Source organism: Oikopleura dioica, chromosome 2 (assembly GCF_907165135.1).
Source record: "Oikopleura dioica chromosome 2, OKI2018_I68_1.0, whole genome shotgun sequence".
NCBI classification, from domain to species: Eukaryota; Metazoa; Chordata; class Appendicularia; order Copelata; family Oikopleuridae; genus Oikopleura; species Oikopleura dioica.
The window spans coordinates 4,501,897-4,514,639 of NC_137292.1; the positions used below are offsets into that span (position 1 = coordinate 4,501,897).

The window sequence follows — 12,743 nt, forward strand, 5'->3', positions numbered from 1 at the left end:
GATTTCGTTTTAGTGGACGTTAATTATGGACGATGCACGCGCCCGACATCAGAGCTGCTCTGACTTTAGGGGCTCGTGCTCAACACGAGTTTGATTCCGTATTGCCGAATACTGCTGCATTATAGATATTCACAGCCCGCGCTGCGGTTTGATTTGAAAGACGTAGAAGATGACTGAGCTGCGAAAATAATTCGCATAAAACTTGTCGTTGGGGTTCAGGAGGTGGAGGTTAGGGTTAGTGTTAGTCTTTGACGTCGAGTCTAACTTGAGATCAATGAAAACAATTATTTCATAAACATGAAAACCTCTTATTGAAAATACCTTTCAAAATGGTGAATCTCTCGAAAAAAACATTGAAAAAGGACTGTTTGGCCGTCTATCAAAGAATCAGTAGAAAAATCAGTTGCTCAATATTGATAGTGGGACCATTTACCATATGCAATCTGAATACAGTCGCTTTCTTTTTTACCTCCTTTCAAAAGTCCTTTTTGATTCCTTAGCAAAACTTTCTCCTTCTAACATTTTCTTTTCTTTCTGAGTTTTTTCATTCTTATATGCTAGATATCTGATTTTCTTCAAATAAAGATCTACATATTGGTTTCTGCTATTGACATCTACTCATCTATCGACTCGTTATTGAAAATGTAAATGTAGATATCGAAAATTTTAGATTGATATTTTGTCTGACAACAGCCGCTGTCTAAAAAGAACGAAAATCGAGGAAGAAATCTTCGAAGAAAACCGCTTCTCTACCTGATATAAAGCTCTCCAACAACCCCATTTAAGCTAATACCATCAATATCTCTCATTTCTCAGCTCTTGATGGTCGTTTGCTGAAGCAAATAAGAGCCCCTCTTTGGCAGGTTGTAGCCGCTTTTAGGCAATACAAAGTACCAAGGTACTTCATTTACCATTCAACTATTGTCTATCGTTGAAAATTGACAAGTCCGCTTCTCTAACCCCATTCTATCTGTTACAGTTTCGCTTCAAAGTGACTGTAATTGACAAATATAAACGTTTCGGCAATCAAAAAAAGCTCGGAAATCAAGGAAGACTTATGCAAGTTGGAAAATCTTACTAGTATGGAATCGGTTTTCCACGAAACCAAGAGCTCTGTTCTCTTTTCATTGTTGTCTTCAAAAATAAATTGACTTGTTCTGAATCAGTGGCCAATTTTTTCCGCAATGAAAATGATATGATGCATGCAAGCAAAGGTGCCACATTTCGATTTATGCTTAAAAATTAATACCTCTTGAACATAAATTTGTCAATTTTTCGCTCGTCCATTTCTTCCTCTTAAAAACTATATTTATTTTTTGTTCTTGGATTCTGTGAGTGGGGGGAAATGAGACACCGTGTTAATTTATTTACGTTATTATTGGCAGAACGTTAAATTCGGCCATTAAAAAGAGGGCAGACAAATAAAGAGAGAGACTCGATATAGATTAAATTCAATTGCATTTATTAATAATAAACTGTATGTAGAAGTTTCTTCATTGAACTTTCAATTTGAGCCACCAAGAAGAAAAGAAACAAGGAAAACCCAGGGTAATCAGCTCAGCTTGTAATCAATAATTTTAAACTTCAAAAGACCCTTGGCCAACTTGGTTCGATTTCATTCTGTCTTGTTCTGGCAATGACCTCATTTGGCGCAACACTTTCAAGGTGCCCCCAATGCGCTCTACTGATTGGTGGGCGCGACGAGATCATCCGTTGGGGCTCAGCCAGCGCGAGTATGGCCCGATTCGCGTCATTGTTGCGCAACTACTGAGCGAAATCGATCCTCGTGATTGGCCGCCGGATCAGCCTGGGCTCAAGTTGGCTCGGTTCCAAGCCCCGGACGAACACACCAGAATGATATTTTCGAGTTCGAGACAAAATCACCTGTTATAAAAAAAATCGGGGATTAACGAGTTCCAAAAAGTGAGAGAAAAATAACAAAATAAGCGAAAATGTCTTTTATGAACATTTTCAAACAAGCTTCAAGGAAAGGGCTAATAAAAGATACAATAAAAGAAACTCAAAAATAAGGTGATAAGATAAAGCTTTAAATCTATGGAACTACACTTAGAAAGATTGAAGCCAGATTTTTTAGGATTTATTAAACAAAACAAAATTATAATCACAGAAGTCTTCTCACGAACTTTTTATACGATTCCAAGAAATAGTTTTTAACCCTTGAAAAAGAAAAGTTGCGTACAAATTCTCCGACCAGCTGCTCTTCGATTCCATCGTCGTGCACCGGCTTCAGCGAGCCGAGGCGGAGACCATTTTCCGGGTCATTTCCGGCGGAGAAGAGGTTGTGACACCAGCGCACATCGCGAATCAAGTTTTCGGTCGTAAAGCTGAAGTTATCGCGCCTGTGATTGAGAAGCTCTGCGTTCAGGTCACCGGTAAGTCCGAGGAAAAAGGAGATCTTCCTTGATTTGAATTTGAAATCAGAAAAGACGAACTCATGAGTTTCTTAAGGAAAGAATACGAGACTGAATATCGACGATTTCGCGAAGATTGTCGGAGGAGACGATGAAGAATCTTACGAAAACATTTCTTCTCAGGTAAACCTCAGTTTAAACCGCCAATATATCTATTTTTCAAGACCCAATTCGATATCTTCGACGCCGACAAAGACGCCACCATCGACATTCGCGAGTTCCAGACTTGGATGATGAAGCACGGAAAATTCCTCGACCGGGAAGAGCTCGAAGCCATCATTAAATCCGCCGACGTCGACAGAAACGCCGTCATCGACCGAACCGAATTCCTGCAAATTGTGTGCAAAAAGATCTTTGTCGATCAGCTGCTCGAGAGGAGGCTGATTCAATGATGATGCATTGGAGATTTTTAGCATTTAATTTTTGTCAGACTCTGCACTACTTTTCTTGATGCCTTTTCTGTTCAATTTTTAGAAAGATACCAGTACAAATAAAGAAACATTTGCAAATCTTCCGCAATCTATCGCTGTTCATGTGACTACTCTCGCGAGCTTTTTCGAAAGATCGTAGTCTATCCCTCCGACATTTACGTGTTCGAAAATAATCCTGAGGATAATGGGTGGTAAAGATTTGAAAGAAAGGTAACTTGGATTTGGAGAAATCTTCGAGACCTTTGAATTCAACTCGCAACAGTTTTCCGTATGTAAGCGTGTCGATCTTCATAAGGACAAATTTGCATAGTAGACGAGAGTACAGTCGGCTCAACTTCTGTAGGGATAAGTGAAGAGCATATTTGTAATAAATTGATTTAGTCAATTTGTCCTCTATCTAAAAATTGAAAAATAAGCTATTAAAATGAGTTTTATGATGCCTTAATATTTACAAAATTTTTAAATCTCTACTTTTCGTGAGCAAAAAAAAACTTTTAACGAAACAACATTTTATATTAAAATATTTGCATCCTGTAAAAGACGAAAAATCTCACGCAGATCAAAAAATACTATATTTCAAATATAGTATTTGTCATAAGAAGAACTCCACTTAGCCAGACCTTCAGTGGATTTTTTTATTAATAAAAGTTTAACCATGAAAGTTATCGAATTTTCTTTCCATTGAAACCGCTTGGAAGTCCCGTTTCTGCTCGTAAACATCATTCCACGTGTTCAGTTGAGAAGGTCGCGCTCGTCGCCAGCTGATCCAACGTCAAAAGTCACCGGGATTACCCCTTCCTATAAAACCGACCCGCTTCTGCTCCTCAACTCATTACAAGAAACACAAAGAGAGCAGCCACCAGCTTTTTCAGAAAAAAAAATTGGTCGAGATCGAGCATGAAATCGCGTCTTTCGAAAAGCGCAAAAAATGAAGTTTTGCGAAAGAACGATTCATTCTAGCATTCGACACAAGCGACAACAAAAATTATCAGCTATTTCAGCTTTTCTTTTATGTTTTTAACGAGATTCTTCTGAGTTTTTGAAAGAAAACCTGCGGCTCTTTTATGGCTTCTTTTTCATCTTAAAAACATAGTTTTGTCGGTAATAAATCAGCTTTAAAAATAGAGCTCTGCGTCTGATCGGAAATCGCCACTTTTCTTTCAAAGCTGATGAGCGACGGAAATCTCGGTCTGTCTATTTCTTGAAAAAGTCGATCTTGGCTACACTTTATTTGTTGTAAAAGTCAAGACGAGAATCACAATCACGCAGATCAGGGTCACGATTAAAATGGCGATCATTTTGAAGTTTCTCCACCACAATTTCGTCTGCGGAGGAATGAGGGGAAGACAGGAGGACTTTGATCGTTCGCGCTTTTCGGGGATGTCGATTGAAGTGTGGATCAACTCGTGAGGGTAGGAGTTCAGCGAGGAATTGTTCATTTTTACGATGGCTTCATAAGGCTTTTTCGGGGTTTTATACTAGATTCTAGAACACTCGAAAGCAAATATCAAAGATTCTCCTCCAGAAGGATGGAATTGATAAGAGTTCAAAAGAATTGTGGGAAACCCGTTCCGGAGGCGGTGGGAAGCTGGGCCTGATGCTTCTATTCAGACTGCTATTCGGATTTCGCGTCTGGCTGCGATTATCTTCGTTGTAAACTAAATTGAACCTTGTTCGACACTCATCGAAATCGATGAAGATTGCACCTGTGTCATAAACATTCTCCTCATCCCCATCGTTTCTCATTAATTCAGTGTAGACGACATCTTCTAGCTTTACTTGTATGTTCATTTTTCTCGTTTCTAGAGCAGATGGACATTCTGGAGAATCTGGAGATTCTTGAGACTGCTGAATTGTCGAATTTCGGTTGGACTTGGTTCGCTTTGGTTTTGCTGGAGCTTTTGGCCTCGAAGAGGGTTGGGAATTGGAGAAGACAGGATGAGACTGGTAAGAAGTGGAGGGTGATTTTGGTTTGGAGGACTGTGGTGGTGGAGGAGGGGGCATTTTCTTGAGCGACGATGACTTTGAGGGATGAAATTGATTGGATAGTGCGATGAAAACACCATATTTTTGAAAAACTCATTATAAATTTATATTCAATCAGGCGGTGTTTTGTTGAATGAAAATTTCTACGTCCGAAATATAAAAGAAAGAAGAGGCTTGCACTAACGATCGTTAGTATCTGCATAAATTAGTTTATACAAAATGATCATCTTGATATCCCCTTCCTTTTGCATTTCACTGAATCCCGACGAGTTTCTGTCCAAATTTGTCCTCGCTGTCTTCGGAACTTTTCTTTCAACAGCAGGCGCTCCTCCCAATTTTTGAATTCTTTGCGCGATGCTCATCCCCTCCATTTCGCCAAGTCCGGTGCTGTCAGAGTCCGACTCGATCCCGGAAGAGCTGTTGCTCGATGATCTGCTCAAAGTCGGCGGAACTCGCGAGATTGAAGACTTCTTCTTTTCGCGGACGAGGCTGTTCCATAAATAAATATGCTCGCTTGGCAAGAGTCGGGTGCTGAAATTAAAAATTGATTTCTGCTACCATACTATTCAATTCGTCAGCCTTTTAATAAGTAAAGCAAACCCTTTTTTGAGACGGTGATTTATCTCGTGATTGCGTTTTTTATTATTCAATTTGACAAATTAACATTCGAAATAAAAATATTTGCAATTGCATCTTCAACTTTTGAATGGATAAACTTTGATGAATAAACTTCAGCAAACTTTTGGAAAAAAAAAACTCATTTTATTGAGATAAAAATATGGTTTAAGGGCGTCAACATCGATTTTCGGCTAAAAATCTAGTCGACTTAACTTAAACCTAACCGATGTTGACACCCTTAATGAGGTTTCTAGTCTATCGTCGGAAACCTGTGCACAAACCTGAGTCAGGGTTTTCAAGACCCTGAGTCAGTTTTATACACAGGTTTTCGAGCCAAAATTTCTGTGGTTCAAACCCTAGCCTAGAAATTTTTTTGAAATTTGGCAAAAAACGGGAGAAAATGCTTTGAAATTCTTACTTTTCAAAAACTTCATCTCCAGTCCTCTCATCACAAGTCCATTGAATGCTTATCATTCTTCGTCTACTGTACTCAAAATCTTCTAGCTCAATGTTTTCCCAGTTACTGTCTCTCTTTTCCGTCTGCAAGTCCTCAAGTGCGAGAGGAGCTTTATCCTCCATTTGACTCCTCTCGCGCGCCCTCCACTGCCGATTCATCCTTTTTTAGCTTTTCTTTTTGACCGCGAAAAAAGGAACTTTATTTTTAGGACTTTGTTTACGAAGCGTAAAAAGTAGTTTGGTTATTCTGAACGGAACGCGCCGTTTTTGATCAAGGCAAATAAATAGCGATCGTTAACTACGGGAGGTCGTTTTTTTTTTCATGAGCATCAGCAGGTCTAATTAGCGCCGATAGAAAGCGATAGGGTCGATAGATTCAGCTTGCTTGTTTTTTTAATTTGTCTTGTAGGTCTTAGGTTTGGGACTGACAGATGCAAATGCACAATAATTATAGTCGTAGATTGCTGATAATACTTCCGAAGTTCGAGCGATAATTGTCAATTTTCTCATGAAAAAGAGGAGAAAACTGCATTTATCAGACCTTCGCTCGCAGCTGAGGAAAAAGCAGCCCAAGGAAAAACCTGAGTGAGGGTCCTGAAAATTTTTCAGTGAAAAAACAAAATGAAAAGCCGCGTAGCGGCTTTTTTGAAAATGAAGCCGCAAAGCGGCTTTGCTTGAAAATATATTTGATGAAAATTTTATTTTTTGCCCTCCTTTTCAGCTTATTTAGGACCCTGAGTCAGGTTTTTTCCAAGCTCAGGCTCGTGGTAAATTTTCAATTTCCTTTTTTGTCTTGAATAAGATTATCAGGAAATGCGCCTCTTGAAAACGAGCCAAAAATAAAAGTTTTGATAAGGCAATTTTCAAAATTTCTGGATCAACACTTATAAAAATACATCTTCACACAGTGCCACTTGCTAACTGCCATCAAAAACTGAAAATACCTTTTTTATCGCATTGCGGTAATCATTATTTACGTTATTATGATTTCAAAAAAATATAGCCGCGATATTTTTTACTCAGTTTCATTTTTGAATTATTTCAATGAAAAATTACCTTTTCCAATTAGAGATTTTCCCAATTAGAGCTCTTAAATCTCAAATCTCTCTTTTATCGAAAAAAGTATAAGATAAAAAAATGATTTGAGAGACAGATTCTGAGCAGATCTTTCAATTCCTCTCGTTTTCAAAAATCGAGTGGAGCGGCTCAATCTGTTCAGAATCTCCAGGGAGTCTCCGTTCGATCCCTCCCGGGGGTGATCTCACTCTCTTTTACAATCCGACCCAACCTATTCATCCCTCTTTTGAAGTCATTATTCGATTTGCGCTTCTTCATGCAATTTTGGGTTTTATGGAAGTTTTTAAAAGCAGAAAATTTTCATTGAAAATAAACAAAACTCCTGTATTGAAAAAAACAGTATTTTAAATTATGAAACGTGACTTCAAGATAATATTCTTCTAGCGCATGAATCTCCCTAAATTTCGATGATTTCATAGCAGATAATCAATGAATGCGCTAATAGTAGTGAAAAATCATCAGAGAATTTTCGATGATTCGGCTCTAGAAACATGAATCATTCTTTCAGAATTTGCAAACCACAAGATAGTTTTTGTCAAATCTTATAGATAATTTAATATAGATTAGCTAATGACCTGTCTAAAACATCCACAGCGCCACATTTAGGGCAGAAATATGCTTTTTATCATCAAGTTAAAATAAATGACTGATAATAGCATTATTATAATACAGTAAAAGAAAGTTTGAAAACTAACAACAGACCAACTATCAGTAGGAGTCTTGTTACAGGATGACTTTATTTTCGTAAAAATTTCAAATCAAGGATTTTTACTTCCGGCCGCTCAAATTCATAAATGATCAAAAAATGTTGCCTTTTTGCTATTATTAATTTCAAGCAGCTTCGGTCTAAGAGACATCATCAAGTCCGTCAACTCCTCAATAACCGATGACTTTCTCGATCAAACCCTCAACTACGGATGCAACTGTTTCTTCGACGCGAAATGGCTGAAAATGGGCGAGGAGGGCTTTGGATTCCCAGTAGGAACTCGAGTTTTCAATCTTTATTTCGCGGGCTGGAAATGACGATAATTGACTCTTGATTTTTCGTCGAAAAGCACCGTAAAATGGAATGATCAAAGAAACCGCACCTTAGACAGCATAATAAAAACTTGGACACTGCTGATCCAGCTTTCTTCTGAAAAAAAGACCACTCGGAAAAGTGTCTTTTCAGGAAATATAAAAATGATATCATGAAGATTGATCATTGATTTGAAACTCGAAGAAAGACGCGTACGACAGTCATTGTTTCCGGCTCAAAAAGTGCTACCAGAAATTGATGAGTACGCACGGGCAAGTGGTTTCGAAACGCATTTGACTAGGGTTAGGGTTAGGCCGTTAGGGTGAGAAAACCATTGAGAGTGAATCATGTGATCCTCAATTCGCCTCGTATAAATTCACCAAAACCGATTCCAATGAAACAATCTGCTCTTACCAAAATGGCGAATGTTCCAATGCCGTTTGCGAATGCGACCTTGCCTTTGCCTCTTATTTTTCCCTCTTTTCCTTGGGTTTCCGGGAACCCTATTCGAGCCATTCCTCTGCGGAGCAAGGTGCTTGCGGCTGGTACCCTGCTATCTACTGCAACGCGCATCAGCCGGCGAAAATCCCAAGACCGCCTTGTTATCCCTTGGAAATCCCAGGATTTTCGATCAATTATCAACCTCTAATGATCAACGAAGCGGTCGGTTTTTGTGATTCTAGAGGCGACAAGCTTTTTCAAGTAAGCAAAGAAGAATGTCTGGTTGACAATAATTGTCAAGTAAATCGATCAAAATTTTGTATTTTATCAGCTGGGAAAAAGCTTCTGTGCGGGTTCTTTTTTATTGCTTATGGTTTCTTTTCTTTGCCACCATGCAAGGCAGCTGAGATAACTGGGCAGACGGAACAATAAAGCGTCTCGTTGATTTAATATTATTTGATGATTATTTGAGTTTTTATTTGATGACCTCTTTCATCAAAAATAAGTTCAAACTTTTAGCTCAAATTCTTGGAGGAAAATTTGGTGGAGAATGTCAACATGTTTAGCCGAACACTTGGTGGCAATTCGAATTATAATTTGGAAAAGGTCTACTTTTGGCTTCCCTTTGAAAGGATTGTCGATGAAAATGGGGAGTTCTTCTATGTCTCCTTGGTGGAAAATGGGTTGAGGAGCACTGCGGATTTATCTGAAGTAGGGCTCTTTTTTCATCAAAAAGAAAATCTTTTTCTAGCACTACGGAACACTCATCAATGATTTCAAAAAGAAACGCGTCGCAAACAACGAAAATTGCCTGGTCCTTCGCGTCACTGCATCGTCAATCTCAATCGCTCCTGCCAACTGTGCCTCGACTGTTCCGTTTACAGCTTGTTCGACAACAGATTGTCAAGTCAGAAATCAGGATGTCCTAGGCTCGGATCTACTGGATTCGAAAAACTCTGAATCGAGTGCTTGCGAAGAAGGCTGGCTGGAAGATGGAAAGAATAACTGTTTGAAAGTTTTGGCATATGAAGATGGTATTTCGGACGAATGTATGATACACTTGCAGAAGCTGCTGTAAGCCCTAACCGTTCATTTCAGGTGAATCTCAGGGAGCATCAATGGATGTCCTCTTCCAATTGAGCTACTGGTTTCCTGATATTACAGTCACTCATATCTACAATCAGCCAAATGAAACATGCACTGTAAGTTGATTGAACAAAGCACATTTGAAAAATTCTTCTTTTCAGAACATCAAAAAATATGAAGACATCAACATGTGGGAAATTTCTTCTGATGCCTCTCTTTGTGGCGAAACTGTGAATTATGTTTGCGAGAAGCCATCTTTAGTAGTTGAGCAAGAAATCGTCCCTGACGCGTCTATACCAGGAATGATCACAGCGCAAATGACGGGAAATTACCACAAAGAAAATATTCTTTCCTGCGAAGAAAATTGGAGCCCGACTGGAACTGGCGAATGTCTCAGGAAATGATTTTAGAAAAAAAAAATGTTTTTTTGCGATATTCTGGTAAAAAAATCATCATAAGATTTTTCACAGAGGGGAGAGATTTTGAATCTGCCATATCATTTTGCGGAAAACAAGGAGGAAAGCTTGCTGGCTATCCGGAATACATGAACAACCAGCTTTTGAAGAGTCTTGAGCAAATCGGAGCAGCATACATTGAGTTATTTTTCGGAGATTTTCTACCGAGAAAAATTTTTTTTCAGCATTGATTCTGACTCCTCTAGCCAAATGACATCAACAATTGGAAGGATCATTGATCAACAGCTTATTGAGGAGACTATTGCAAGGAATCTCTGTGGGGTACTTACTACAACCGAAAATTCGACGATCATTGCAGTTGATCTGGGAGTAAGCTGTGATGAAGAAAGACCATTTATTTGCGAAAAAGCTGTTTCTAGCGAAAAGCGAAATTATTTTTCGTTTTTCGTTCTTTTATTTTCCCTTTTTCTTTTCAAATAAATGCCTTGAGTTCCATTATAAGGAATAAACTAAGAGCTTCTTGATCTGTTTTATTGACTGTAATTTACAGAATCAGAAATGCTGAAATAAAACAAGATAAATCATTGATTGACCTTTCGGATTAAATTTTAACCGCTAAGGGGTTGAAAGCTCGCGCTCGTTCGAAATTAGTATATCGACCTGGCAATTGCTTGTCTCAATTAAAATTGAAACAATACCCGTTCGTACTCTCGTAGAACGAGAGTCTCGGGAAAGCTTTTAATTTTGACCTCTGAGAATTCACAAAAAAGAGCGATCATCTTTTTCAAATCAATGCTCACACCCGACACCTTGCTTTGCTGGTGAAGAAAAAAAAATCAATCGACAAGTAGTTAAAGTAGATTATCCGAAGAAAAAATAACAAACACAATTATTTTTTCCTCAGAAGAGAGAAATCAGATCTCCGAAAGAACAGAGCGCAAAACACAAGATTTGAAAACATGATTACGGAAAGAAGAGGAAGATGGATATTTCTAGTGCTGATGATGATGCTGTTGACTTTGGCAGAGGTTTGAAAAAATGAAAGAGTATAAAAATTTCAGGTAAAAAGAGCCGAAAAAATGCGGCTTTTGCTTCTCGAAGCCACAAAAATGCGGCTTTTGTCTCTCGAAGCCGCAAAAATGTGGCTTATGTTTCTCGAAGCCGCAAGCGGCTTCGTTATCATATTGACAAATAATGGATGTGTAAAGTTTTGGCTCAAAAAATTATCGAATCGGTCGACTGAGCTTTTTTCAGCTCCTTTGTACCAACCTTTTATATCAGGCTCATGGTAGCGTACCGAAACTAACGACCGCCTGGAAAGTCGTTCTTTACTCGATATGAATGGTCTGAGCTTGAGCTGAAGCTCATCAAAATGATGATTTATTAAACACCTTTCTTCTCTAATTCAGAAAAGTCAGACCCTCTCAAAGGCGGTCTCGTAGCACTGGCAGCGACTGTCGGAATAATCATCGTCAGCTTGATTGTTTTCCAGGTTATATTTCTTGACAACTTCGAGTTCCATGAATAATTGAATGACTTTCAGAGCGTCACGAAAAGCAGCATCTTTTACATTCCTGACTCATTCGAACCTGTCCATTCCAAAATATAAAGCGTCGATTGTTCAACTTAGAAAATGCTTCCATGGGTATTACACTTCTAGAACGAAATGATGAGAACTGAAATACCGCACGAAACAATTTCTAAAGCTGAGTATTTTTTTCTGCTTCAAGACTGATGAAATCAACAAGGAAAATACGAGGGAAACATTTACGGTCTTTATATAAAGAAGCTGAGCAGCTTTTTTCTCTCAAACAAAGCGGCTTCGCCAGATTTTTTAAAATTCATTGAAATGGTAATTTTGCGAAGCCGCTTTGCCGCATTGTTTGAAAAAAGCCGCTGCGCGGCTTTTCATTAATGATATCTTAGACCCTGACTCAGGCTTTCTAGACAGGTTTTCGAGCCAAGAAATAGTGTAGAAATGGACGAGCATCGGTATTATTGAATTCAAGCCATATTTTGTTCGTCAATTCCTTGTTGATTTCAACGATTTTATTCTCTCAATTTTCAAGTTGAAATATTCTCTACTCGAGGAGTAAGTGATGACAACTCCGGCGTTACTCGCCGGTTTTATGCGCAGTGACAAGCATCTGCAAATTTTCACAGAATTATAAATTTTTCTTGAGATTAGCGTTTTCGTCGCTCGGAGGCCGTTTTGTTTAAACACGGGCACACCGACGTGCAATGTTTGAGAGCAAACAGAAACTCAAACAGGAATTTGAGAAGAGTTAGCGTTAAACATCGGCTGGAATTTGAACAAATGCCATCCTCCCAGCAAGTTTTTTGTCGAGGGCGGCTGGTGGTGGAGTCATGCAAATGGAATTGAAGCTTGAACGAGGGGCGAAATGAGCCCCTGAGCTCGGCAGAATGAAAAGAGAACCTGAGTCAGGGTCTGACTAATCTTTACTGAAAAGCCGCGCACCGGCTTTTGTTTTAACGAAGCCGCAAAGCGGCTTCGCAAAATTACCATTTCATTGAATTTTCGAATACCGCAAAAGCCGCTTTTCCTTTAAGATTTGTCAGACCCTGAGTCAGGTTTTCTTCACAAAAGGCCGAGCCGAGTGGCCCCCCTTCCTAGCTACTCAAGGACAGAAGTTGAAGCAGAAGGTCAAGTTTTTTGCCTCCATATTTCGTTCTCCCCCAACTCATCTGTCTTTTTTTTTCTTTTCCATGATTTTCTGCTTCCTTCATCAGAAAAAAAATTTCTTTGGGAAAGAGATCATTC

At 38.9% G+C, this 12,743-nt stretch overlaps 3 protein-coding genes and 1 long non-coding RNA gene across 4 annotated transcripts; 2 read left to right on the forward strand and 2 right to left on the reverse strand.

Annotated features, from left to right (window-relative positions):
• The first annotated feature begins 1,674 nt into the window (after positions 1 to 1,674).
• LOC145700595 (uncharacterized) lies at positions 1,675 to 2,907 on the forward strand. The gene is made up of 4 exons (XM_081777890.1): positions 1,675 to 1,826; positions 2,188 to 2,393; positions 2,470 to 2,555; positions 2,597 to 2,907. The coding sequence occupies exons 1-4, from the start codon at positions 1,675 to 1,677 to the stop codon at positions 2,822 to 2,824; spliced, it is 672 nt and encodes a 223-aa protein (XP_081634016.1). The 3' UTR covers positions 2,825 to 2,907.
• Positions 2,908 to 4,077: 1,170 nt separating this feature from the next.
• LOC145698777 (uncharacterized) lies at positions 4,078 to 4,917 on the reverse strand. The gene is made up of 2 exons (XR_014133949.1): positions 4,570 to 4,917; positions 4,078 to 4,521 (listed from the first exon to the last, which is right to left on the reverse strand). It is a non-coding gene; the product is annotated as an uncharacterized LOC145698777 (long non-coding RNA).
• An 8-nt stretch (positions 4,918 to 4,925) lies between these two features.
• On the reverse strand, positions 4,926 to 6,149 carry LOC145698776 (uncharacterized). The gene is made up of 2 exons (XM_081775998.1): positions 5,886 to 6,149; positions 4,926 to 5,380 (listed from the first exon to the last, which is right to left on the reverse strand). The coding sequence occupies exons 1-2, from the start codon at positions 6,080 to 6,082 to the stop codon at positions 5,029 to 5,031; spliced, it is 549 nt and encodes a 182-aa protein (XP_081632124.1). The 5' UTR covers positions 6,083 to 6,149; the 3' UTR covers positions 4,926 to 5,028.
• A 2,217-nt stretch (positions 6,150 to 8,366) lies between these two features.
• On the forward strand, positions 8,367 to 9,949 carry LOC145700596 (uncharacterized). The gene is made up of 5 exons (XM_081777891.1): positions 8,367 to 8,720; positions 8,979 to 9,170; positions 9,211 to 9,508; positions 9,558 to 9,661; positions 9,707 to 9,949. Exons 1-5 carry the CDS (start codon positions 8,667 to 8,669, stop codon positions 9,947 to 9,949), a joined length of 891 nt encoding a protein of 296 aa, XP_081634017.1. The 5' UTR covers positions 8,367 to 8,666.
• The last annotated feature ends 2,794 nt before the right edge of the window (positions 9,950 to 12,743 follow it).

Coding starts and splice junctions, on each gene's coding strand:
- LOC145698776 (XM_081775998.1), bottom strand. CDS start 6,082: ATGAATCGGCAGTGGAGGGCGCGCGAGAGGAGTCAAATGGAGGATAAA. Junction 5,381..5,885: donor GGAGATGAAGTTTTTGAAAA/GTAAGAATTTCA, acceptor TTTTAATTTCAG/CACCCGACTCTTGCCAAGCG.
- LOC145700595 (XM_081777890.1), top strand. CDS start 1,675: ATGCGCTCTACTGATTGGTGGGCGCGACGAGATCATCCGTTGGGGCTC. Junction 1,827..2,187: donor CCTGGGCTCAAGTTGGCTCG/GTTCCAAGCCCC, acceptor CCCTTGAAAAAG/AAAAGTTGCGTACAAATTCT. Junction 2,556..2,596: donor ACGAAAACATTTCTTCTCAG/GTAAACCTCAGT, acceptor CTATTTTTCAAG/ACCCAATTCGATATCTTCGA.
- LOC145700596 (XM_081777891.1), top strand. CDS start 8,667: ATGATCAACGAAGCGGTCGGTTTTTGTGATTCTAGAGGCGACAAGCTT. Junction 9,171..9,210: donor GCACTGCGGATTTATCTGAA/GTAGGGCTCTTT, acceptor ATCTTTTTCTAG/CACTACGGAACACTCATCAA. Junction 9,662..9,706: donor AGCCAAATGAAACATGCACT/GTAAGTTGATTG, acceptor TCTTCTTTTCAG/AACATCAAAAAATATGAAGA.